The sequence below is a fragment of the Saccostrea cucullata genome, unplaced genomic scaffold, assembly GCF_032062105.1.
Source record: "Saccostrea cucullata isolate Sc308-1 unplaced genomic scaffold, CSIRO_AGI_Scuc_v1 ctg4098, whole genome shotgun sequence".
Taxonomy (NCBI): Eukaryota; Metazoa; Mollusca; class Bivalvia; order Ostreida; family Ostreidae; genus Saccostrea; species Saccostrea cuccullata.
In genome coordinates, this window is record NW_026930925.1 from 16,827 (window position 1) to 43,613 (window position 26,787).

At 35.3% G+C, this 26,787-nt stretch overlaps 2 protein-coding genes across 3 annotated transcripts; one reads left to right on the forward strand and one right to left on the reverse strand.

The window, feature by feature from the left end:
• The first annotated feature begins 2,860 nt into the window (after positions 1 to 2,860).
• LOC134230616 (G protein-activated inward rectifier potassium channel 4-like) lies at positions 2,861 to 5,532 on the forward strand. Of its 2 annotated transcripts, none has more exons than XM_062712453.1 (2): positions 2,861 to 4,383; positions 4,742 to 5,532. In XM_062712453.1, exons 1-2 carry the CDS (start codon positions 3,143 to 3,145, stop codon positions 4,836 to 4,838), a joined length of 1,338 nt encoding a protein of 445 aa, XP_062568437.1. In that variant the 5' UTR covers positions 2,861 to 3,142; the 3' UTR covers positions 4,839 to 5,532. The 2 variants fall into 2 exon arrangements, with proteins under 2 accessions (XP_062568437.1, XP_062568438.1); XM_062712454.1 differs by having other exon boundaries at positions 2,862 to 4,388; positions 4,742 to 4,824.
• Positions 5,533 to 11,149: 5,617 nt separating this feature from the next.
• LOC134230617 (inactive peptidyl-prolyl cis-trans isomerase FKBP6-like) lies at positions 11,150 to 26,217 on the reverse strand (the record flags this gene model as incomplete). Its single annotated transcript, XM_062712455.1, has 12 exons — positions 11,150 to 12,222; positions 15,341 to 15,467; positions 15,594 to 15,687; positions 15,859 to 15,938; positions 16,141 to 16,250; positions 17,857 to 18,066; positions 19,154 to 19,213; positions 20,713 to 20,772; positions 22,381 to 22,451; positions 23,397 to 23,528; positions 23,845 to 23,934; positions 25,993 to 26,217. Coding segments are annotated over 12 exons (1,313 nt in total), but the record flags the coding sequence as incomplete, so codon positions are not given.
• Between the last annotated feature and the right edge of the window lie 570 nt (positions 26,218 to 26,787).

Genomic DNA, 26,787 nt, shown 5'->3' on the forward strand with positions numbered 1-26,787 from the left:
GTGTAAGCTTATACACGCATTCCTTCTATGGATATTTAAGCCACCCAAGGTCCTTATTATATTTCTTTATTTTACTGTCATGGAATTAAAGAAATTTTATTCAAAGTTTAATGTTTCTAAGTCCCACTCCACTTTTCACATACATGTACCTTAAGAATATTAGAAGAACTGCAAAACACAAAACTCTCTCTTTTTCTCTCTCTGGTTGTGAAAGCGCAATCCATAAATATATTTACAAACAATAATTGAACTCTATGTGTAACATAATGAATTTTACATTTTTTATCGTTTTTTAAAAGAAGACGCTATATGTGCAAAACCTGCATGACGTAGATGATTCTTAATAAATACCGGTAGGTCATCTTTATATATACGAGTTTAGAACCTTTACAATTTTTGTTACTATGCCTACAAAAAGTCAGTATTGATTGTTGTTCAGGTGCTCAGGGACCAATAATCAATCCACCTGTCCATCGATAATATTCCAATAAAACGGCGAATTTCGCCGCAAGCTGGCGGCATCGTCTGCCGCAAACGGAGATTCCGCACCACGTGACTTGCAGGAATCCTGGCCAAAACACGCCATAAAAAGCACCATGGATGTATTTTTTACGACGTCCATAATTAATGGCCGGTTGACATATTGATACCGATTGATTCTACCTCTATCATCCGTCTTGTCCAGCTTTCGGCGACAAATTCAGGTTTTATGTTTTATCTTATTTGTGAAATCAAAGAAACTGTCACGAAAATATAGAAAGTTACTTAAACGTTGACGTATAACGTAATCCGACGAAAGTTTTAACTGCCACGTTCTTGAAATGGGAAATAAATCTTTATGGAGAAGTCAAAAAAATATTTTATGAACAAATAGGGCCATTTTTTGAAAATCATTGTTCTAAGAATTCGTGTTTAACTTTGAAACACAAAAATGCAGATGGAACTATGGTCATCTTTAAAATGTTTGTTTTCCCTCTTCCGACTCAGGGTAAAAGTATTGGGTCGGTAGGTATAGCAGGGGAAATCAATTTCAACATATTTGTTGACGGGGTCAGAGAAATGAAATGAAAAAAATATCGTATCCTGTCTTGGAATGTTAAAAAAAAAATTGAGTCAGGCCATTCTTACTCAGTTGGTCGAGAGAGGACAAACAATTTTTAAAGATGGCCTAAACAAACTTTTTTAGCAAGCATGAATTTATGTCTTAGATTTCAAATATTATTATTAAAGTCTGAAAAGACTTTTTTCCATATGGCTGTAAAACAATTAGTTTCCTTCGAGGTCTTTATCAGCAGCACATTTAAGAGAAGTAAAAATTGGAAATATTCGTAAAACTACAAACTCGATCTTTTTTTTTTGTCCGAGGTCCGATGTAGAAAAAAATAAATGTTATGTTCACCTAGAAGTCAGATGCAAGAGATGAAATAACTTTATATTAAGAAGTTTAGTCCATTGTAGAAAAAAAATATTATGGTTATCGGATGCACATATCCTAGAATCATTTCTACATTATTAGATCTTAGCCAATATGCAGAGACTCAGAGGTAGGAATGTAATAAATTTAAATGTCGTCAGAACTGTTAAGCGCAAGAATAAATATAAAATTTTGAAGCCATAATAAGTCAGTAAAAGTTCAAACCATTTGTTTTCATCAAGTAATATGTAAATATATTTGTCACACTCGTTTATCTTAATACAGTGATTTTAAACATAACTTTTACTTGTGAAACCCCATCCTCCCAGGCGCGGATCCAGAATTTTTTCAAATGGGGGGGGGGGTTTGAAGTATTTTTCAAAAGGGGGGTTTGAAGGCGAAAACAGTTAAAACGTACGTTGTACACATACATATAGTTAAATAACTCAATAGAATATCGATACAGGGTGGAGTATGGTTTTTGAAAGTGGGACGTTGATCAATCTGGGAAAAAATACTTGTATACATTACCAGAAAGTCTTTGAAAAAGAAAGAAAAATAAATCTCCGAACCTGAAAATCCTATTTTGTAAATGGATGGGGTTTTATTTTGTTTTTACAACCAAATTTCTTTATATATTACAACATTAGCCTTTCATCTTACATTTTCTATAGTAAAAACACAACAAAAAATTGGAACTTTCTTATTTCTCTTTCTTTTTTGCAAATCCAAAGGGGGGGGGGGTTGCAACACCCGTAACCCCCCTCTGGATCCGCCACTGCCTCCTCTTTTTGTTCCCAGATGACGATCTTTTTTTTTAATCAAAATACACGATCCGATCTCTTATGGACCATACAAATAGCTCATTTAAGTTTAATTAGATTAGATTCTAATTCAAGAAATCAACATAAAGTTCTTTATAAAAAATATGCAGAAATTATAATGAACACTATGTAACATCGAAAACGGAAAAACAGACAAACAGAGACAGACAGGTATAGAATGGGTCCATTGATTAATACTTCGGGTACAGGTGAAAAAGATGAATAAAGAAATACTTCATTTTTACTGATGTTGAATAATAATTGTGTGACTGTCAACAGAAAACAAAGTTAACGACTTTAAACATTAAATCTAAAATATATAGTAAACAGACAAAGTCAAACATAGGGCGACTCCTTCTGAAAAAAGTAACATTGTTCGTTTTCCTCTGCATCATCAGTTTATGGTTAAATTTAAAAATAATATTTTTGAAGTTCATATCCTTGTTTATATGATTATGTTTTAAATCTTGTAAACTGTATATCAAGGTAACACCATTTTCGTGTAATCGTGTTTTTTTATTTCGTACACAAGGTGATACGTCCATTACAAGTCTAAGGTGGCCCTCAGCAATGCCTTACAACAGTGCCCGGAGGCAGCCCAGAAACAATGGCTGTGCCATCGCATTCCTCAAGACATGCTCTGATCGTCCATCAAATTCGATCATAATTCATCTGTCAGAATAATCATCGATAGCCGATTAAGGACATTTGTCTTTCTGGGGACTTGAGACAATCCCTCTGCAATCTGATTGGCTGATATGCAGTAATCTTACCTCTGTCCAGAAAGACATTAAATAGATATTTTGGCAAGGCAATTGAGAACTCAATTATGAGCTAGAATTTGCCGTGGAAGGACGTCTTTAAAACGTCTAAGGAAAACACCCTTCTTATTCTACAAATCAACATGTTGAAGTCCCTTTCTAACCTACAATTAAACAAAAAGAAGTCAGACGACGCGGAGCAGCTCGTGGAATTTCCCTCGTCTTCTGGAGATGACACATCCCTCATCACGAAGCTGAGGAAAGGCTACCAACTCGGGCGGCCGGCTCTGGTAAAGAAAACCGGGAAATACCGCGTAACCTACAAAGGGCTGTCCCATTCCGAGCGCCGGTCGTTCGTCTTAGACTTATTTCAAACTTTGATAGATCTAAAATGGCGCTGGGCGATTTTAGTTTTTGTGCTCACATTTCTTGTTGTTTATTTTATATTTGCGCTGATTTGGTTTATCTTGGCAAAAGCACACGGTGACTTTGATAACCTGAACAATCCCAACTGGATTCCTTGTGTAGAGAGGGCGAAAACATTCGCAGACCTAATACTATTCTCCATTGAGACACAAACGACAATCGGGTATGGGACATTTTACCCCAACACGTCCTGTAGCGGCAGTGTGCTTCTGGTTTTTGTTCAGATCACCGTCGGCTTTCTCCTGGAAACTCTGCTGGTCGGCTTCTTGTTGGTGAAACTATCTCGACCCAAACACAGACGACACACTCTTATGTTCAGTGAAAAAGTTTGCATCTGCAAAGAGAATGGGGAACTTTGCCTGGAACTAAGAGTGGGAGACATGCGAAAGTCTCACCTTGTGGACACTTCATCGTTTGGAATCTTCGTCAGTGAGAAAGTCTCGAAGGAGGGAGTTGTCTACCCTTTGTACCAACAACAGATGGAGTTTGAGGCGCATGAGATGCAGGACCGCGTCTTCATGATGTGGCCAGTCATTTTAAGACACAAGATTAACGAACATAGTCCATTGTATGAGTTGACATTTGATCAAATGTTGTCCAACACGTTTGAAATCATTATCATCTTAGAAGGGACAATTGAAGCAACAGGCGAAATTTGTCAAGCCAGGACTTCCTATTCTTCGAGGGATATCCTTTGGGGTAGTCGCTTTGTTAACATGGTCGATTTTGACAATGATAATGGGCAATGGAGAGCAAACTTCGAAAAATTCAACGTAACCGTTCCCACCCCAACACCCAAATGCAGCGGGAAGCAGCTTGCCGAGATTTACGGGATAAGCGGCCAGTCTGACGCTCGTGGTGCAGGAACAGACAACAGTGGAGTGTTCAGGAGATCACAGAGTCAAATACTGCCCCCAATGTCAGCAGAGGAACCACCCAGCAAGGCTTCTGATCGACGGTAGGGTATGTTTAATATTATCTCATCTAACAGCATGCATAATCACTTAAATTTTCTTTCTTTTTTCTTTAACTTTTGCATGATTAATCATTTATCACTCTAACTGGAATCTTGATTTTCTTGCATTCTTACTATAGGAGACGATTTTGTGACGTGCCAGCAATATATCACGTGATGCTTATTGTGTCCGTTTCTGCAATTATAGAATTCAATGAATTGTAGAAAACGACACAATATACACTGCGTGCAGAAACAACAGAGAGGAAGACATCGTAATCTTATTTTATTGCTAAAAAAATATTTTATTATGTAGAGGAAATCATATTTTTATTTTACATTTAGGTTCTTTTTTTTCTAGGCCGCGGTCATATCGTCATAGCAGAGCGCCATTATCATTCGGCGGATTTCACTCTCAGCATCTAGAAATGGGACGAACCCTGAATGTCTATAAATGATACCAGTGAGAGGCATAATTATTAATTCAGTTACAAAAAATTATGTTTACAAATGTATACTGATTTTTCCCTTTATGAAATCTATACGACGCAAGAATTGAACTTTGAATTACAAAAGAGTAGTATGTGTAATTTGGTGCAAAGTAGTTTTGTTATTTTATGTTTCTTAAAATTTTCTGCAAGTCCTAGTGGGATGAAACTCGGAAGATCGAGTCCAAATTTAGTCTCTTATTTTCTCAAATATGTTTTTTTAATTGAATGTACCTCTTTCACGTAAAGGCTCTGAATTTGAAGAACCTTTTAAAATATTCAATTTTTAAATTTATTTCTGAATATGAATATATACACGAAGCATTAAAAATTTGACTTGCACAACTCATTTTTCAAGTTTCATCCCTGGATAATTCTACAATGAATTTTTGAAAGAAATCCAAACTTTCATCGAACGTTATTTTGTATACAGTCCCCCACCGACTGAAGGGAGAAAGATGTCTCTGTGTATATACGTTTTGTGTACCTCTGTATATGTAGATGTTTATTCTACATACATTTTTCTTGATTATAATGTTCTTGATAAATAAACTCAATAAAAGTTTTTGTGTACCTCTGTATATGTAGATGTTTATACTACATACATTTTTCTTGATTATAATTTTTTGATAAATAAACTCAATAAAAGTTTTAAAATGATGTGGACATAGTTTCTTTGTTCGATGGAGCGTTAAGGGAACCGACTGTGGTTTTACTGAGTGAAAACTACAACAGAGAAACTCATTTATACTACACGTAAATTATAATGACTCCAGAGTACATGCCACGTTCAGTGAAAATCTACCATCCAAAAAGAATGACTATAAGATTATATAAGAAAGTGTTTTTTCCCGCAAATTATACAAGTACTACAGCAGACATTTCGCTCAAATTATAATTTATGATGAGTAATATCATATTGTATGTTATGTGTAAGAAAATTGGACAGTGATTCTTGAGAAGTTGAAAATGTGAAAAGTTAACAGACGGACGGACGACGGACAATGGGTGATCAGAAAAGCTCATTTGAGCTTTCAGCTCAGGTGACCTAAAAATCTTACACTATAAAAGGATGTTAAACAAGAGGCCCATGGGCCACATCGCTCACCTGAGAAGCTTTGACCATTCTGTTCTTTACTAGATTTCCCCCTTGTAATACATATTGTGACCCCACCCTACCCCACTGATCATAATTTAGACAATTTGAAATCTACACTACCCCAGGATGCTTCCACATAAGTTTCAGCTTAACAAAGATTGTCCAATATATTTCTATGTAAAACTTTGATTCCCCATTGTGGCCCCGCCCTACCCCCCCCCCCCCTCGGGTCATGATTTGTACAATTTAGAATTTACACTACCCCAGGATGCTTCCACATAAGCTTCAGCTTTTCTGGCCCAGTGGTTATTAAGAAGAAGAATTTTCCTATATATTTCTATGTAAAACTTGGATTCCCCATTGTGGCCCCGCCCTACCCCCGGGTGTCATGATTTGTACAATTTAGAATCTACACTACCCCCAGGATGCTTCCACATAAGTTTCAGCTTTTCTGGCCCAGTGGTTATTAAGAAGAAAATTTTTCCTATATATTTCTATGTAAAACTTGGATTCCCCGTTGTGGCCCCGCCCAATTCCCGGGGGTCATGATTTGTACAATTTAGAATCTACACTACCCCAGGATGCTTCCACATAAGTTTCAGCTTTTCTGGCCCAGTGGTTCTTGAGAAGAAGATTTTTAAAGTTTTTTCCTATATATTTCTATGTAAAACTTGGATTCCCCATTGTGGCCCCGCCCTACCCCCAGGGGTCATGATTTGAACAATTTAGAATCTACACTACCCCAGGATGCTTCCACATAAGTTTCAGCTTTCCTGGCCCAGTGGTTCTTGAGAAGAAGATTTTTAAAGATTTTTCCTATATATTTCTATGTAAAACTTGGATTCCCCATTGTGGCCCCGCCCAACCCCCGGGGGTCATGATTTGTACAATTTAGAATCTACACTACCCCAGGATGCTTCCACATAAGTTTCAGCTTTTCTGGCCCAGTGGTTCTTGAGAAGAAGATTTTTTAATAAACCCACCCTATTTTTGTCTTTTCTTGATTATCTCCCCTTGTTAAGGGATTTGGCCCTTCATTTTAACAATTTAAATTCCCCTTCACCCAAGAATGTTTTGTACCAAGTTTGCTCAAAATTGGCCCAGTGGTTCTTGAGAAGAAGTCGAAAATGTGAAAAGTTTACGGACGGACAGACGGACGGACGGACGGACGACGGACACAATGTGATCAGAAAAGCTCACTTGAGCCTTCGGCTCAGGTGAGCTAAAAAAGAACATTAAAGGGCGGAATGGCGGCGTATGAAAATATCTTCTTTTCTTCCTCTCAAAATTATTTTAGAATAATAAAAAATTATACTTTTTAACACAATCAAAGACTTGAACAATTTTTCAAATATTAGCTAAATTAATGATAATGGACTAAAGTTTAATTAATACCCCCCTTGTATACGATAGCGAGACAGAAAGTAAAGTCTCTGGAAAAATTTTGCTGTTATGAGAAAAAAGACTTAGCATGTCATACACAGAATAATATATGTACTGTGTAAACAAAAATGCTAAATCCTTGGTTTGAAACAACAAAAAGATGACAATTTCGTTGATAAACATGCTAAAATGTTGATATTCGGGAAAGAAAACATAAAATCTAACTCATATGCAATGGACCGATTTTTTTCAGCTTATGAAATAATTAATAAACTATAATTACTAATTTGAAATCTAGACATCAATACAATGAATTACTTGTCATGTTTAGTAAAGTTAAAATGTAGAAATAGAAATAGAATAGTTATAATAGAAATACGTCGAATTTTCGTATACTTTAAAGTACTTCCTTGAGTAATATTTCCATTTCTAATTTTTTTCTCTGTGATAACTCTTTGAAAGTTAGGGGTAGTTAATTATTTCTTGATAATTCTGCCGGAATGTAAATTAGGCAGGTCGATAGGTCGGGAGCTAAGGAGGCCTAATACGCATGCAATTCTCGTGCGCATCTGTCTCTGTGTCTGACGCTAAGGAGGCCAAATATGCATGTAAATCTCGTGCAGCTGCCTTTGTGTTTGACGTCGGTTGGCGAGAACTATTGAAACTGGCATGGAAGTCATCATGTGATTTAAATCTATTTATCTACATTTTTAAAGTCTAAATCTACAATTTTATTTCACAATGAAATGGAAATATAAGGAATCACTGTCTAGTTAGGAGGGTATGTCAGGGACATCAACAATAGTGGGAAACATGGGATAATTTAAGCATAACGGGCTTCGCCCGTTATGCTTAAATTATCCCATGTTTCCCACTATTGTTGATGTCCCTGACATACCCTCCTAACTAGACAGTGATTCCTTAAAAAATGCTTACTTCCGGTAAAGGGAGAAGTCATTAAAACGCAATTCAATTAAATAAAGATAATGAAGAGAGATATCTTTTGAAATTGAAGATATTACTCCTTTTGCTTGATAGATATCACTATTACTTTGAGAGACATCTCTTAAGACAAAGTTAGAGAGATACCTCTTTTACTTTGTGAGATATCTCTAAAATTTAGAAAGATATCTCCCAGAGTGAAAAAGATATCTCTCTCAGTGAAATAAATATCTCTGTAACGTTCAGAGATATCTCTTTCCACGAAGGAGATATCTCTCAAGGAGAAAGAGATATCTGTTTTAGTGGAAAAGTTATCTCTCTTAGGAAAAAAAAGATATCTCACTAAGTGAAAGAGATATATCTCTAAGTATATGAGATATCTCTGTCTTAGAGAGATATCTTTAAGTTGAGATTTTTCTCTTAAAGATGAGAGATATCTCTCAAATATGAGAGATATCTTGGTAATTTTAAGAAAATTTCATTTTCCGAATTAATAGCACAATGGCTTGTCATATCCCGTGCGCAGATATCGTTATTTACAAAAAAAAAATTGCTGATTGGTCGATCGATGTCAATCCACTCCAATCAAAACTTGAGGGAAAAAACCCCAACTTTTTTACAATCTATATATAAGCCAAGGGTTTATGAGGAGAGTAGCATATCAGAAACCCTTGGCAAGCGAAAAGATGGAAAGTCCCAAACAAGAAGGGCTCTACTGCGGAAAAAAACACCTTGAGCAATTGACTACTACAAGTAATAAAAAAAACAAAAGGAATTTTTTTTGCCCCCGTAATCGAAGATTCAAGGGTATATAGTTTTTGTCGTGTCCGTCTGTCTGACCGCAATAACTTTTGATTTAGTGGAGCTATGACTTTCATATTTCCATGTATTCCTTTTTATGGGTACCACAAAGAAGAAATTACGGTACCTTGTAGTTTGTCACACTTTAACACCAAAAAGAACTGCGAACGATAGTATTGTTCTCCCGCCTACCTCTAAGTCAATTTTCAAAAGTTAACAAATTCGATTATTTTAAAATATATTTTACAGATAATTACATGGATTTTCATAAAACATTACTTATTTGGGAAAACAAAGAGAGATAAATCTAAAATTTTGGTAAAACTTGTGTTTTTCACTATAGAAATAACGAAAAACATTTCTAAAACATTCCCCCCCCCCCATGACACAAAAAATCCTTTTTACAGGTAATATGGACTGTTATTTCACAAATTCATACCAAAGCTTTTTGTGTTTCACGGGGGGAAACATATGCTTATTGGCAAAAAACGACAAAAATGCTTATTTTCCACCAATTTCAAAGCGATTTAAAACTGAAACGTTATATTTATTAATATATTTATGTTTTATTTATTTGCCTAAAACATAAGAAAAGGTATAAGGAACATTTAATCACACCCAAGACTATTTCAAAATAAGGTGATGCTTGAAAGTCCGATTTCCATGGGAAATATCGTCTACCACGTACCCTTTTTTCAAGAGCTGGAGTTGGGCAAGCTGGAGCTGGATAATTTACTACTAGTATTTAGCACTGGTATCAAGACAATTCATCAATTTTTATTGAACTATTCTTTGTATTAAACAAAGAATTTATGGTCAAATTGTCATTTATATTCAATTAAATGGTTGCAAAATGTACGCCGGAATCGAGTGCGTATTTCTTCCAAACTTTTACTTCAGCCATAACTTTTGAATGGTTGGTGCTAGGACTTTCATACTTCATATATGTATTCTTTGTGGCAATACCTTTCATTGGATACCAACTATGACCCTTTGATCTTGGAGATTAACCTACTTTTTAAAAAGACCTTGACCATAACTTTGACCATAATTTTTGAAGGATTAGGGCTACGGCTTTTCCGCTTCACATATTTAATCTTTGTTACAAGACCTTTCATTTGATAACAAGAACTTTGACCCTTGGACTTACCTTTCCAAAACCTTTATCATTAGCCATAACTTTTGGAGAGACGATACTAATGACTTCATATTTCTCAAATGTATTTCTTGTACCAATATATTTAATTTGAGAAAAAACCCTCACAAACACACTTTGGGTTTTATTTCACCCTCTAAACAAATTCAGGAAAGGCAGCATAATCTCTTTGACAAGTCTATGTCTGGACAAATTAAAAAAAAAAAAAAAAAAAAAATATATATATATATATATATATATATATATATATATATATATATGTAGGACTCCAAAGTTTCCAAAGTCCGATGGTCACGCCAAATCTTTCCTGTGGTGCCATACTGGGGAGCATCAAGTGTAAGATATTACAAATAAATATTAAACAAACACATCTTGATTTGATTATCGGAAAAATGTTTATTCGTTTTATTTCACCCTCCAAAAAAGAAAAAAAAAATCAATCCAATAAACTTAAATTCAGGATTAACCCTAATTAAGTGAAAACAATAAGTAAAATCAATAAAATACACAACCGGACAACGTCATAATCTTGGACTTCTGTGACGTCATAAATGTTTTGGCGTATCAGACCATCGACTTTAGCGCAACGTGTCTCATAGGAAACGAGCCATCGGATTTTGGCGTGACCATCGGACTTTGGCGTCCGTAAAGACAGCGAACCATCGGGGTTTGGCGCAGACCATCGGGGTTTGGCGAGACCATCGGACTTTGGCGTCACCATCTGGACATATATATATATATATATATATATATATATATATATATATATATATATATATATCAAACGCACTGATGTAAATAAATACAAGGAATATCATTTGAAAAACTATGATTTGAACGTATATGTACACTATGCTGCCTTGAAAACAGCAAAACAAAATATTCGAAACACAAAAAAAATTAACATACAAAAAAATTGAATTTATTAATAAAATGATAATAAAAATATCAAAATTTCTGTATCAAGAACACATTTATAAGGTTTTGCTACCTTTTGCAATTATATCAAAAATGCAAAGGATTAATGAAAATGTAACCAAAACCACCCTACCTGGGTTTCAGAAACTTTGACAGGTAAAAACAGATCTGTCATAGACAAGTAATTTGACAAATAAACACTTTAACAATACAATTTTTATAATGACTAGAGATACAATATGCTACTGATTTTCCAAAGAATTTTTTCCCTTTCACCTCATTCATGTTTTTTGTTTCTTTTTGAAAACTAGATGTTCTTAAAGGTAATTGAACCTAAACCTGCATAAGCCTTTTAATTTTTTCCCTTCATGACTACATTGCATCATATCTGAAAGAAATGTTACATTTTTAAAAGTAAATAGCAACTCAAAAACTTTGTTATATTTCTCCTTCTTTTAGTTCTTGTTTCTTTTTTAAAACTAAATTTACGTTAACCTTTAATCTACATTCTTTCAGATCTGTTCAGAATGGTACATGTACAACCACACAATGAAAATCCCAGAAACTAGAATAAGATTCAGTAAATATACATATCTAAAACTGGTACAAATTATCTACAGGTAATAAAGCTACTAAAAGTACAAATAGTGTTGATCTAACAAAGTAAAATAAAATTCCCAAATAATTAAATGGCTGAAGATTCCTGTGAAGTAATACTCAATGTTCCAAGAATTTGTTCTGTTCAGCCAATATTATTATCTAGAGTCAAAGAATGACAGAAATACCAGTAGCTGCACAAGTTTACACAACCATAAACAAATAAAAACTTAACGGGGGTCAAAAGTCAAACATTCCAAATTCAATACAAAACAATGGCTACTCTGCCATTAATGGTACTGAATGATACATATAACCATTGAATCAGTCAAAGTCATCCTTCGACCAGATTTCTGTCTGTATGAGTATTGAACACATTGTGGTATGTTCCATCAGTAAGTTTATCAGTAATTATCCTGACTTCTCCTCTTCACTATTTTGATTTTTGAGTTCTGTCCCTGCAATGAAAAAAAAGAAATATATCGCCAGAGATAGGTGGATCAGATATCAAGGTATCAATGAATCTCCTCACGGACATGGTGATCAGCTACTGGACTTGAAGCCAGAGCCCAGGTAAATCCTTATTACTTATATTATGGTAAGACTCCCTTATATAATACTTATACTAGCGATGTATAAGATAGTCCCTAAATTATTTGTATGATTGTCATACTTACACTGCTGAGGAATATGATAGTCCGACTTCCCTACATTATTTATAATACTTACACTGCTGAGGTATGTGATAGTCCGACTTCCCTACATTATTTATAATACTTACACTGCTGAGGTACGTGATGGTCCGACTTCCCTACATTATTTATAATACTTACACTGCTGAGGTATATAATAGTCCAACTTCCCTACGTTATTTATAATACCTACACTGCTGAGGTCTGCTGAGGTATATAATAGTCCGACTTCCCTACATTATTTATAATACTTACAATGCTGAGGTCCAACTTCCCTACATTATTTATAATCCAACTTCCCTACATTATTTATAATACTTACACTGCTGAGGTATATAACTTCCCTACATTAAAAACTTACTGATAGTCCGACTTCCCTACATTATTTATAATACTTACAATGCTGAGGTATATGAGAGTCCAACTTCCCTACATTATTTATAATACTTATACTGCTGAGGTATGTGACAGTCCGACTTCCCTACATTATTTATAATACTTACACTGCTGAGTTATGTGATAGTCCGACTTCCCTACATTATTTATAATACTTACACTGCTGAGTTATATGAGAGTCCAACTTCCCTACATTATTTATAATACTTACACTGCAGAGGTACGTGATAGTCCGACTTCCCTACATTATTTATAAAACTTACACTGCTGAGGTATGTGATAGTCCGACTTCCCTACATTATTTATAATACTTACACTGCTGAGGTACGTGATGGTCCGACTTCCCTACATTATTTATAATACTTACACTGCTGAGGTATGTGATAGTCCATCTTCCCTACATTATTTATAATACTTACACTGCTGAGGTATATAATAGTCCGACTTCCCTACATTATTTATAAAACTTACACTGCTGAGGTATGTGATAGTCCGACTTCCCTACATTATTTATAATACTTACACTGCTGAGCTATATGAGAGTCCAACTTCCCTACATTATTTATAATACTTACACTGCTGAGGTACGTGATAGTCCGACTTCCCTACATTATTTATAAAACTTACACTGCTGAGGTATGTGATAGTCTGACTTCCCTACATTATTTATAATACTTACACTGCTGAGTTATATGAGAGTCCAACTTCCCTACATTATTTATAATACTTACACTGCTGAGGTATGTGATAGTCCGACTTCCCTACATTATTTATAATACTTACACTGCTGAGCTATATGAGAGTCCAACTTCCCTACATTATTTATAATACTTACACTGCTGAGGTACGTGATAGTCCAACTTCCCTACATTATTTATAATACTTACACTGCTGAGGTACGTGATAGTCCGACTTCCCTACATTATTTATAAAACTTACACTGCTGAGTACGTGACTTAGTGCCGACTTCCCTACATTATTTACAATACTTACACTGCTGAGGTACGTGATAGTCCAACTTCCCTACATTATTTATAATACTTACACTGCTGAGGTACGTGATAGTCCAACTTCCCTACATTATTTATAATACTTACACTGCTGAGGTATGTGATAGTCCGACTTCCCTACATTATTTATAATACTTACACTGCTGAGGTACTATTTATAAAACTTACACTGCTGAGGTGATAGTCCGACTTCCCTACATTATTTATAATACTTACACTGCTGAGGTAAGTGATAGTCCGACTTCCCTACATTATTTATAATACTTACACTGCTGAGGTATGTGATAGTCCGACTTCCCTACATTATTTATAAAACTTACACTGCTGAGGTACGTGATAGTCCGACTTCCCTACATTATTTATAAAACTTATACTGCTGAGGTACGTGATAGTCCGACTTCCCTACATTATTTATAATACTTACACTGCTGAGGTATGTGATAGTCCAACTTCCCTACATTATTTACAATACTTACACTGCTGAGGTACGTGATAGTCCGACTTCCCTACATTATTTATAATACTTACACTGCTGAGTTATATGAGAGTCCAACTTCCCTACATTATTTATAATACTTACACTGCTGAGGTATGTGATAGTCCGACTTCCCTACATTATTTATAAAACTTACACTGCTGAGGCTGATGTATATGATAGTCCGACTTCCCTACATTATTTATAGTACTTACACTGCTGATGTATATGATAGTCCGACTTCCCTACATTATTTATAATACTTACACTGCTGAGGTATGTGATAGTCCAACTTCCCTACATTATTTATAATACTTACACTGCTGATGTATATGATAGTCCGACTTCCCTACATTATTTATAATACTTACACTGCTGAGGTACGTGATAGTCCGACTTCCCTACATTATTTACAATACTTACACTGCTGAGGTACGTGATAGTCCGACTTCCCTACATTATTTATAATACTTACACTGCTGAGGTATGTGATAGTCCGACTTCCCTACATTATTTATAATACTTACACTGCTGATGTATATAATAGTCCGACTTCCCTAGATTATTTACAATACTTACACTGCTGATGTATATGATAGTCCGACTTCCCTAGATTATTTACAATACTTACACTGCTGATGTATATGATAGTCCGACTTCCCTACATTATTTATAGTACTTACACTGCTGATGTATATGATAGTCCGACTTCCCTAGATTATTTACAATACTTACACTGCTGATGTATATAATAGTCCGACTTCCCTACATTATTTATAATACTTACACTGCTGAGGTACGTGATAGTCTGACTTCCCTACATTATTTATAATACTTACACTGCTGAGGTACGTGATAGTCCGACTTCCCTACATTATTTATATTACTTACATTGCTGAGGTATATAATAGTCTGACTTCCCTATCTTATTTACAATACTTACACTGCTGATGTATATGATAGTCCGACTTCCCTAGATTATTTGTATGATGGTCATACTTACACTGCCCACTTCCACAGCTTTGAGACCCAATCTGTCAGCTTCCTCTACCATACACGCTATCTCCCCAAATGTCAGCTTAAAGGACGTGAATGGAATCTCTGTTTTGTCAGGGTCATTTTTAAAGTCACTTGAAAAACAACAAGTTTTACTCATTAACAAATAAACCCTTATTTTGAAAAAAAGTTTTCAAAAAAGAATCATGTACTATAAAGAACATGCATTTGTCTACTTCATGTAATCAAGATTCACACACCTGAGATATCTGATGGCATCTTGGCGGAATTTTTCCGACACTTCCATACACCTCTCCTCCGCTTCCTGATGCCTCTTGTTCTCTTTATCTTTCTCTGAAGATTTAATATTTGAAGTTTGGTGGTAATTTTTTTAATATCTGAGGACTATGTAGACTAATAAAGTATCCCTAATTTTTGAGCAATAAAAGCAAAAAAATGTTTTCCATGCAAACATTCACTCTGACAGAAACAGTTTTTCTGATGAGATGTAGATAAAAGCCGTACCGTCATCAGTGATTCCCTTGGGCTGGGAAAACATCCTTCTACAGGTCTCTCTCTCCACCATCCTAAATTTCTGTCTAGATCTGTTAATAAAATACATCTACATGAAATATGAACTGTATATGTTTGAAAATAGATCTTGCTTCAAAATTTCACTAAGATAACTACTGTATTCACCCCAATAATCAATGTAGTAGTAAGTATTCTTCCAAAAACAAACTATGACATTACTATCAGTACAATTAAGTTAACATTAGAACCTAGATTTAGGATATTTCACCGTACCTCTCCAGAGCAGCTAGTTCGCTATTGACAGATGCGTTTCCACTGTTCAGTCTCTGGGCTTGTTTAAGTTTCTCCTCAGCCTGATCAAAATAGGACTGGTTGTGGAGGGCCTGTAACAAGAAAGCATTTAGTAACCACTTCAAAATAAAGGAAAAGACATTAACAATCCCCTCACCCAATGCTATTTCCTAACGTCAATTAAAGTACTGAAAGTACTGAAAGCTGGGCTTTAATTGGTCGAGTACACTCTGTTCAAGGGGGGTTGGGGGTTGGGTTACACTTTAGAGGCGCTGTGAGTAAGCGGCATCATCTAGTCTGGCCTTGAGTAAAATCTGGACAACAGTTCTCCATAGGAAAATTGTTGACTTGTTATAAATTTATCTCTTTTTTTCTAACAGTGCCCTTGAACTTGTTACAGTGACCTTGTATCAGGATAATGGCACATTCTTAGGATCTTTTTTATGACCTATCTTAACCCTATGAGATATTAACCGGACAAATGATGTACGTTTTTGGCAGTCATCCTCCTACTTGCCAACCTGTCATTTTACTCATTTCAATCATCAGATTTTTTCTAAGTAAAACATGGTTAAAAAATTTATATTGAAGTTCTATAAATATTATTAGAACTGTGATTTTTTTTAAATTGCCAAACATCTGCAATTACAGAAGTCATCCTGCAGGGGGGGGGCACTTTACCTTGCAGTAATGGTGCAGGCTTTGATCTTTGCTGGTCTCTCTCTTTACCTTGCCATAATGATACAGGGCTTTGATCTTTGGAGGTTGGGGGGGGGGGTGTCACTTTACCTTGCCTTAATGATACAGGGCTTTGATCTTTGGAGGAGGGGGGTGTCACTTTACCTTGCCTTAATGATACAGGGCTTTGATCTTTGGAGGAGGGGGGTGTCACTTTACCTTGCCATAATGATACAGGGCTTTGATCTTTGGAGGGGGGGGGGGCACTTTACCTTGCCGTAATGATACAGGGCTTTGATTTTTAGCCGGGCTTATTGCTCAAAGACCAATTGCCGACAATCCCCTCAAGTGCTATTTCCTAACGTTAATTAAAGTACTGAAAGTACTGAAAGCTAGGCTTTAATTGGTCAAGTACACTCTGTTCAAGGCAGGATGTTAACCCCATAGTCGCCATTTTAAAGTTACTTGCAAAAATATAGTTCTTACTCTCAACCGCTTTTGAGATAACACAAACGGTAAATAAAGCAACAAAAATAAAATGAGGTTTTATCTATACAAAATAAACATTAGTAGTAATGACTTTGAAAACTTCATAAGTCAAAGAACACAGTTCATTAGCATAAGGATTTTTGATAATCAGTGTTACCGTAGTTCTCTACACATACGAGGTAAAGCACACAGAGGGATACCAGACTGGCCTGTTTGTACCAGATTAATTCTGATTCTGACAAAATCGGACCGTGGTATTAGGATTGAAAAGCTCACTGTCAGTGTCTTATCATTTATATTGATAGTTTTAAAATAATTTTTTCATCAGAATATAAACGTGATTCATGTAAAAAATCCATTCTACTCTGTAAATGAGCCCGGCTATCTGTACTTCTGAGTACTTTGATTGGAGGGGGGTGTCACTTTACCTTGCCGTAATGGTACAGGGCTTTGATTTTGGAGGGGGTGTCAGTTTACCTTGCCGTAATGGTACAGAGCTTTGGTCTTTGGAGGGGGGGTGTGTCACTTTACCTTGCCATAATGGTAGAGGGCTTTGATCTTTGCTGTTTTGTCTCCATGACAAATCTCCAGGGCCTTCTTGCACCACTTGATGCAGCGTTTGGGTTCCGCCATTTTGGTACAACATGTAGCCAGGTTCAGGTAGAGCTGGAGCAGTAGCTTCTGATGCTTGTCTTCTTCCTCCTCATCTTTAAGATGGGCCCTCTCCAGCATTCTAACAGCCTACAACCATGTATAACACAATATAACAGCCTACAACCATGTATAACTCAATATAATAGCCTACAACCATGTATAACACAATATAACAGCCTACAACCATGTATAACACTATAACAGCCTACAACCATGTATAACTTAATATAACAGTCTACAACCATGTATAACTTAATATAACAGTCTACAACCATGTATAACACAATATAACATACAGGGCCCTCTCTAGCATTCTAACAGCCTACAACCAGGTTTATACATTTTCATGCAAAATTAAGAAGTCCCAGAGTACTAAACGATTATCATTTTCATAGATTAATCACCAATAGAAATACATGTACATGTGTAAGAAATCAAAGATGACCTCTTTGAGTGTAATCAACAAATAAGACATGTCTCACATCAAATGAATTTTCTGGTAGAGTGGTTCTCTAAATGCGTTTGTTTTGGTCTGAGAAGGACGTATTGTTACTTTGGAATGGCAATTATTTTATTATAATGTTTAAACTGGTAATAATCAGAAAAATGTCTGTCAAATGAAGTACATGTCTAATAAAGCATATGAAGCAAGTGTGGTAGTGAACATCTCTAGATATATTATCCATGCAAGTTTATGCAGGATAAATCTTATGTTTACTTGTAAAGGGGCTTTTTACAAAAATTCAACACCTTTTTACTCATTTGAAAATATAAGATCAGACTCATCATCCAAAGCAGGTCCCCTAATGCATCATTCATGTATTTTTTTTTCCTGTAAAGTCTTTATTATTTTATAGGAATCTACCTATCCCATGACTAATAATAGGAAGCACATCACAAACTCATCTTGACTTTGTCAACATTGGGTAAAAATTTAATTCAAACAATTGGTAAAATAATGCAAGTCAACTTCACACAAGATGGGTGCAAATTTTTACAGGATTTTTCTCCCCTATTTTATTTGTTTTTCCCAAAAGTTATTTAAAATTCTGTCAATGTCTATTTAATGGTTGCCATCAGTTTTCAGCAAGGAAGTTTTTAAAGTAAACAATTTCACAGGTTTTGTTTGTTTCAAGTGTTGTAAGAAAACGTATTTTACGCTTCTGTAATTTACCTTATTGTAATACATAGCAGCTCTTCTGAAACTTGAACTAGCAAACTGTAGTTTTGCTTCCTGTGGGAAAAAAAAGAATTTCTAAAAAATATAATCTTCTGAACAAATCAAAAAATATCCATGTACTACATGTACTAGTGATGTAGATATATATCCATCAAAACTACCGTATCTTCTTAATAAGCTTTTTCTATTGGCTTCACAATCCTAGGTACTGGTGTATTTATAATTTACTCTGAATTAACAAACTTGAAGGGGATTTTGGATGTTTTGCAGAGTTCTTGAAATCTTTCGGTCCTGTCGGCAAAACCGATAAAAAGAGCCAAGGACCGATTACTTTGCGTTCTGTGTCAGTCCAAATGACCGGACGGTGTTGACAGAGGAACTTGCGAAAATCTTACTAAATCGACCGATCGTAATCTTTCAAAAGCTTTTCTGCATCTTGCAATGGCTTCTCGATTAATACAAGTGCCAATTTAGAGAGAATGTTCTATCCTTAAAATGATAAATGTCCTACGGACCCGTTTTAATGATAGAATTTGTTCCGTATATTCACTATGTAGCAAAATAAACACGGGCAATAACTCGAACTCAGTACATTAAATTTTCTACGAAGATTCCAGAGAGTTCCGAAGCGAGAAAAAACGTAAAGAAAATTAGTTGTATTATCGTCTTTATTTAGATCAATTTTTACGTTTAAAGGCATACGCGACCTAAATAAGGTTTGTTGTAATTAATTTTGAAGTTATTTCCAGTGCAAATCCTTTTGTATACTTCAAATTCGTTTGGGAGCGATTCTGCAATTATTTCCGAGATACAGATTATTCTAACTAGTGCCAAACTATTACAGTAACTCTGATTGGTAAACTGTTAAAACAAGTTTGTTGACGGCGCTAGGGTAAGAAGTGTGCATTGTTTATAGACGCCGTGTTTATTGATATTAAAATACAATTTTCATGTTTTTATTGAATTTATTTTGGACTGGTAGAAATCTGTCTGGACTGACAAACTACACTTGGCAGTCGGTCCAAATGACTGACAGTGAAAAAAAGATTTCAAGAACTCTGTTTTGTGAAACTATTTATTTCAATGTACATATTCTGACACTTTTTTTTTTAAAATAGTTATTGCCATGCAATAAAATTCTTACAAAATTTAATCATGTCAATAAAATGTGTAGGTTTTAGATAAGTTTGACAACTTTTGGGGAAAGTGGGATTTTGAAATAAATGTAAGAGAATATTCTGCAATATTAGGTAATCAACTGATCATGCAATCAAAAAATAAAGTCTACTCACTTTTTGTAAGATTTACAGGCTTTCAGTAAATCAGTATTATTATTACTCACTTGTTTGTAAAGACTTACAGGCTTTCAGTAAATCAGTATTATTATTACTCACTTTTTGTAGTAAGATTTTCAGGCTTTCAGTAAATCAGTATTATTATTACTCACCTGTTTGTAAGATTTATAAGCCCTTAGTAAATCAATGTTATTATTTAATACTTGCCTGTTTGTAAGATTTACAGGCTTTCAGTGAATCAGTATTATTATTACTCACCTGTTTGTAAGATTTACAGGCTTTCAGTAAATCATCAAAAGGAATCTGCTGTCTTTCCTCCTACAATATATATTCACAATATTTTATGGCATGGTCTATTCTTCAAAAAAAATTACACAGCCAATTTTTTTCTGATTTACAAAATAACTGTTTCTCATAAATTTTTCACAGCATTTTTATTTTTAAATCAATTACCTCAAATAATTCATTAATTGCTCTGTATCATTTATACAACATGAAGTCTGTGAGTCAATGCAAACCAGTAATAACCCCACTCTGATGTAAATGGAACAGGCAATTTATACAAAAATGATTCCCAACATATAGCATGCCTACCAAGACAGTGCTAAAATTTCAAGCATCTGCCTCGAGTAGTAAGTTACCAGGATATTGGTATGCACAGCTTAATAGGAAATTTGACATCAGATTTGTACAAAAATGAATTCCACATATGGCATTCCTAAACATAGGTAATCAGAGATTACAGAGCTCACCTCAACGAATGTTGTCTTAAATAAGGCAAAGTCACACAATTAACCAACAAAAAGTGTACATCCAAAAATGCAAAATTTATGCAATTTTGATGTGATACGTTGGAATAGACCTTTATAAATACTTCAAACTAGTTCTTCATCATGAAAATGTGATTAAAATCCAGCATCTGAAGCAAGTTTGAGAAATTTCATCCCTTGATGCATCATTTGGGCAAGTTTGGTTTATATAAGCCTTGTAGTTTCTTGGTAATAGACATGCACCCATAACTTTTACCTGGTCTATTATCTGGAAAATGTATGTCAGCATCCGGAGCAAGTCCAGTAGTGTGCATCCTAAGATGTATCATCCATGCGAGTTTGCACAACATAGGGTTCATTATAAGTTACTTAGAAATGAAACCTGCATAAAAATTTAACCTTTTCATTAATCCAGAAAAAGTAGGTCAAATTTAGCATCCGAAGCCAGCCTAGTAGAATGTACCCTTTAATGTACCATCCATGCAAGTTTGGTCATTAAAGGGCTCAAAGTTACTTGGAAATGAATCCTGCACCAAAAACTTTAACCTGTTCACTCATCCAGAAAATGTAGGTCAGATTCAGCATCCAAAGCAAGCCTGGTAGTGTGCATCCTAAGATGTATCATCCATGCAAGTTTGGTCATTATAGCGCTCATAGTGCCTTGGAAATGAAACCTGCACCAAAAACTTTCACTTTCACTCAACCGGAAAATGTAGGTCAGATTCAGCATCCGAAGCAAGCCTGGTAGTGTGCATCCTAAGATGTACCATCCATGCAAGTTTGGTCAACATAGGGCTTTTAGTTACTCGGAAATGAGACCTACACCAAAAACTGCACCAAAAATGCTAACCTACTCCAAAAACATTAACCTGGTCATTCCTTTGCTGAAATTGCAGCATCTGAAACTTTGACTGGTACAATAAAACACACTAGAAACATCTTCCATGCATGTCTAATCAATATAGGACATAGAAGTACTTAAAAAAGAAAACTGCTCCAAAAAACTTAACCTTAACCCGGGACGCCGACGCCGAGGGTATTACATAAGCTCCCCAAACTTCGTTGAGGTGAGCTAAAAAAAGAGTGTTCTAAAATCAACAGACACACAAGCGTAACACAGTAAACCCCCTCTCCTTTGAAGGGGTAGTGTAGTAACCTCAGACAATAGTTCTATGTCATCCACTCCACCATGTTCTACATAGTTCAGCAGCTCCACTTCATACATCACTATCAAGTAACAAATCAGTTTACTCTCTTTGAAGCAGTTTATAAAATATACATGTTAATATTATACGCATACCAAAAATTATGACTTCAACCAAAGAGAATTCTTAAACAGTCCTGCATAATATGTTTTACGGTGTGACCGTTGGGGCGAGCGCATTTGTACCATCAAAAACACTTGAGATCAGCCACTTCGAACGTCAAGCCACACGAGATATCTCGACTAGCTGTGACGTCATACGACGTCACAAAGCTCGTCGGAGCTTACGGAGACAGCCGAGCGTCTGTTTGAAACTATAGAACTAGTGCAATTTTTGTCGAAAAACATTGCAGAGTTATTTCTTGTTTCTTTGAAAGATTTCTACAAACTGAAAGTCTGATATATGCTTTACGTTATTATTTATTTATTTATTCGGCAATATTCGCGCAAAGGACATTGGGTAGTGCAGGAATTCTGGGAATGTTGCACAGAGAAATTTGGCTGACGTATGTACAGATTTCAATCCGAATTTCCTCTGTTCTTACACGTTAGTCTATTGAGCTCGCTTCGCGAGCGTCGCTTCGCGACGCTCGCTGCGCTCGCTATAAATATTAATTATAAAACACTTATATAATAGAAAGTATCATCAAAATGTAACATTAAGTCATATTAAACCACAGAGAACTACATACAGTGAATCATACAAGTATAAATACTTGACCAACATGCTTTACTCAACTTGTTTGCACACATCGTTGCAGTTACGAGACTATTTCAAAAAATAATGATTCATTGCTTCTACGAAAAATATTGATTCATTGCTAATATGAAATGCCTGCATTCTCTTTAAATGTGGATAATTTGTTATCTAATATTTGAGTCCTGCACATACAAATATAAATGTACATTCCTAAATAGTACAGGTTTTTTTTTTTATAGAACAATCAGGTAATAATCACTTGTCTCACCTGTGGCATCTTTAGGTATCCTGGGGGGTGTTCCCATTTCTCCGTAAGCGTACTGCGGTCTGATGATGATACGAGCCAGCTCCCCCTTCTTCATGGTAGACACCGCCCAGTCCAGACCAAGAATCATACCACCTGTTGTATAAACATAATGATCAGGAAAAAAGTTCTTTTTTACTTTTTAATTGGAGTCCCAATTTCTCTAGAAGTTTCTGAGTAACAATTACACTGCAAAATCATACTTGAAGAAAGAATGTCATGTTGTAGCTTGTCGACAAAGACAATCACATAGTAGTTAAAGAAAATATACTTTGGAAAAGAAGTCTTACAATAATCTTTCATACATATTATTCATCATACTTACGGAAAAAAAGAGGATAAAAAAGCTTTATTAATTTAAGAAGAACATCATGCTTTAATGTGATGTACATTATAAACTGTTGATCATTACCTGTTTGTAACTTGACTTTCTGAGGGCAGTTTCTCAATCGTGTGGAATCAAATGGTTCGTCTCCAAATTCCAGAAAAGCATTGTAATGGACTATGTAAATAAATTCACAATGCATACAGTATCATCGAATATAAAAGGCAGAAAATGTTAAAAATGCATTTTTTTCATTATTATCCAACTATTTTTTCCTATCTAATTTTTTTTTTACAAAAATTGGAATTTAAGTGAGATGGTTGCCCATCTCACAGTTCCCTTCTTTTATCTTTTTCTTTTGTCATAGGACATTAGGGTGAAACAGACATATGCAGGACTGAAATCTGAGCTTGACCTTGGATTTACATCTTACCCAATGGCAAACTTTGGGTGAGGTAGGGGCCAGGGAGATTGTATGCTTTGGACAATGATTTTCCACTGTTCTGTTATGGCCTTGACATTTGATTAAAAAAAAAATACCAGTAGTTTAATGTCACTGTTTTACTCAAAGGCACTTCCCAAAAATGAAGTATGATTATGATTCAAACAGGGCAAACAGAAGAGTAAACTTCAGTAAAGAGAAGGGAGAATACATTTTGGAGAGGGATTTTTCTCAGAAATCTGTTATGAATGACCTCTGACCAAACAATAATAGGTCATTCCACAACAACTACCAATGGTCACTCTAGGGATAAAGTACGAGCAAAGGGAGAGAAAGTATGCCCTGTTTTTTTTTTAATTGACCTTTTACTTATAAGTATTAAAGTCACTGCACACCAACTACCCATAGGCCATGGGTGCTATGTAGGTAAAGAAAGAGCCAGATTGGGAAATAAAGAAAATGTGATCCGGAAAATTGATATCTGACAGACAGACATATTACTATAGGACATCTGTAGAGTTCTATAGCAATTTACTCAGCTGTAAAATGAATTCCAAGACATAATAATGAATCAACTCATGTGTTTTCATCATGATCTTACATTTCTTACTATTTAAACAAGCTAATTCAGAGAATTTGTGTCCCCCGCTTCGGAAAAAAGTAAACCATGCACAGTTCGGGGGGAGGGGGGGGGGTTGGATCCCCCTGACTGAATTTGTAGAATTATTAAATGTATACATGTATACCGAAGCAAATAAAATATGCCAATGTGGATATAAAGATTTGATTGCTTATTCTTTACTATGTGGAATATTTATCACACGGTAATGATGATCTTATAAGTTTGTACAAGCCAGACCTCATAAATTTTTCATTTCACATGCTGAATACTATCATTTAGTAAAAAAAAGTATTTCGGAAAAAAAAGAAAATGGATCTTCCGGGAATCGAACCCGGGACCTCTCACATTTGGAGCGAGAGACTTACAACTAGACCAAGGAACCGCTATACATTGGCGAAAATTATATGCAAACATGAACTCAGATACATGTATATATTTCATTCGATATTGTCAAAATTTTACACAATGCATGGTGTCTAATTAAGCCTTTGTCAAACAGTTCTGATAGATGTAATAAGAATATGAAGTCCGCCGAAAACCTGTTTTATACGTAATAACTTTTCTCATGCCCCTGTGCTAAAAATAGTGACATGTAATACAATACTAATAAAACAACGGGGCGGGACACTTTGAGGGGGTGAGAGAGGTCCTAGGGAGTTTTGGTAGAGAATTACATTGCAAAAGTTCAAAATCTTCTTCAAAAATCGCTTGGAAACGAAAGTGTTACACACAGACAGAATGTATAAATTTACGACCTTGAACTTTGACCTTTTGACCTCAAAATCAATAGGGGTCTTCCTTAGGCCTTTGGGAGTTGTTCTGTAAAATTTCATTGCAAAAGCTCAAATGGTTCTCGAGATATCGCGTGGAAACGAAAGTGTTATAACAGACAGAATTTGCAAATTTATGACCTTGACCTTTGAACTTTTGACCTAAAAATCAATAGGGTTCTTCTTTACTCCATAGGAAGTTGCTATGCAAAATTTCATTGCGAAAGCTCAAAGGGTTATCGAGATGTCGTGTGGAAACGAAAGCGTTACAGACAGATAGAAAGACGGACGGACAGACTGACAGACGGACGGACAGACCCAAATTAATATCCCCACTTTTCAAGTGGGGGACGATAAAATAATAATAAATTATTGAATGGGATTCAGACTAAAGCTCTCACTTCTGACAATGGCTCCCTCTGGTACGAAATTCCCACTTCCCTGCTGCATGATTTTTTTGTACACCATGCCATCATTATTGGGGGAGATGTCTGTCATCTTTTTAATCATTCTCTCAAAGGGAGACGACTCATCATCATCCTCTTCGTCAGTGTCGTCGTCATCGGGCAGGAAGCGGTTATTGTAAATGTCCTCAGCCTTGAACTTGACATCTTTCTCCTCAGGTTCTGTGAGATAATCAATTGGAAGACAATTTAAAACAAACTTTTACAAAACTTTCATTACGATAGCGCTACAAGATTAATTTTGGGCGCACTTGATTAAAATGTTTAGTTTTTAAATGAATTTTTTTTTTAAATTTCACAATTGCAACAATATTTTTAAAAAAAATCTTCTGCAAATAGGATCCCCTCAGCTAGTTGAAATTTTGACCTCCATATTGAATATGCTACACTACACCCAATTTCACTTGATTATAAGGTGTAAATATTCTACACAGGTGTAGTATGGTGCAATCATACCCATTAGTGGCCATCACACTTACACTATTAATATTAATATGAACACAGACTTTATTCTCTAAAGATATGATAAAAAAATTTTCAAAAAATGTAGGAGAAAAAATAACTATTTAAAACTTTATGTTAAACTTGAAATTAATACATGTACGGTGTATGTATACCATGTTTGAAATTCCTGCAGTCAACTAGCCTAAGGCTAGTAAATTTCCACCAATCATGGCAACTTTTTATCAGAAACTTTTACCTAATATAATGTTAATGACAAAGAAACTTGTA

Coding starts and splice junctions, on each gene's coding strand:
- LOC134230616 (XM_062712453.1), top strand. CDS start 3,143: ATGTTGAAGTCCCTTTCTAACCTACAATTAAACAAAAAGAAGTCAGAC. Junction 4,384..4,741: donor AGCAAGGCTTCTGATCGACG/GTAGGGTATGTT, acceptor TTTTTTTTCTAG/GCCGCGGTCATATCGTCATA.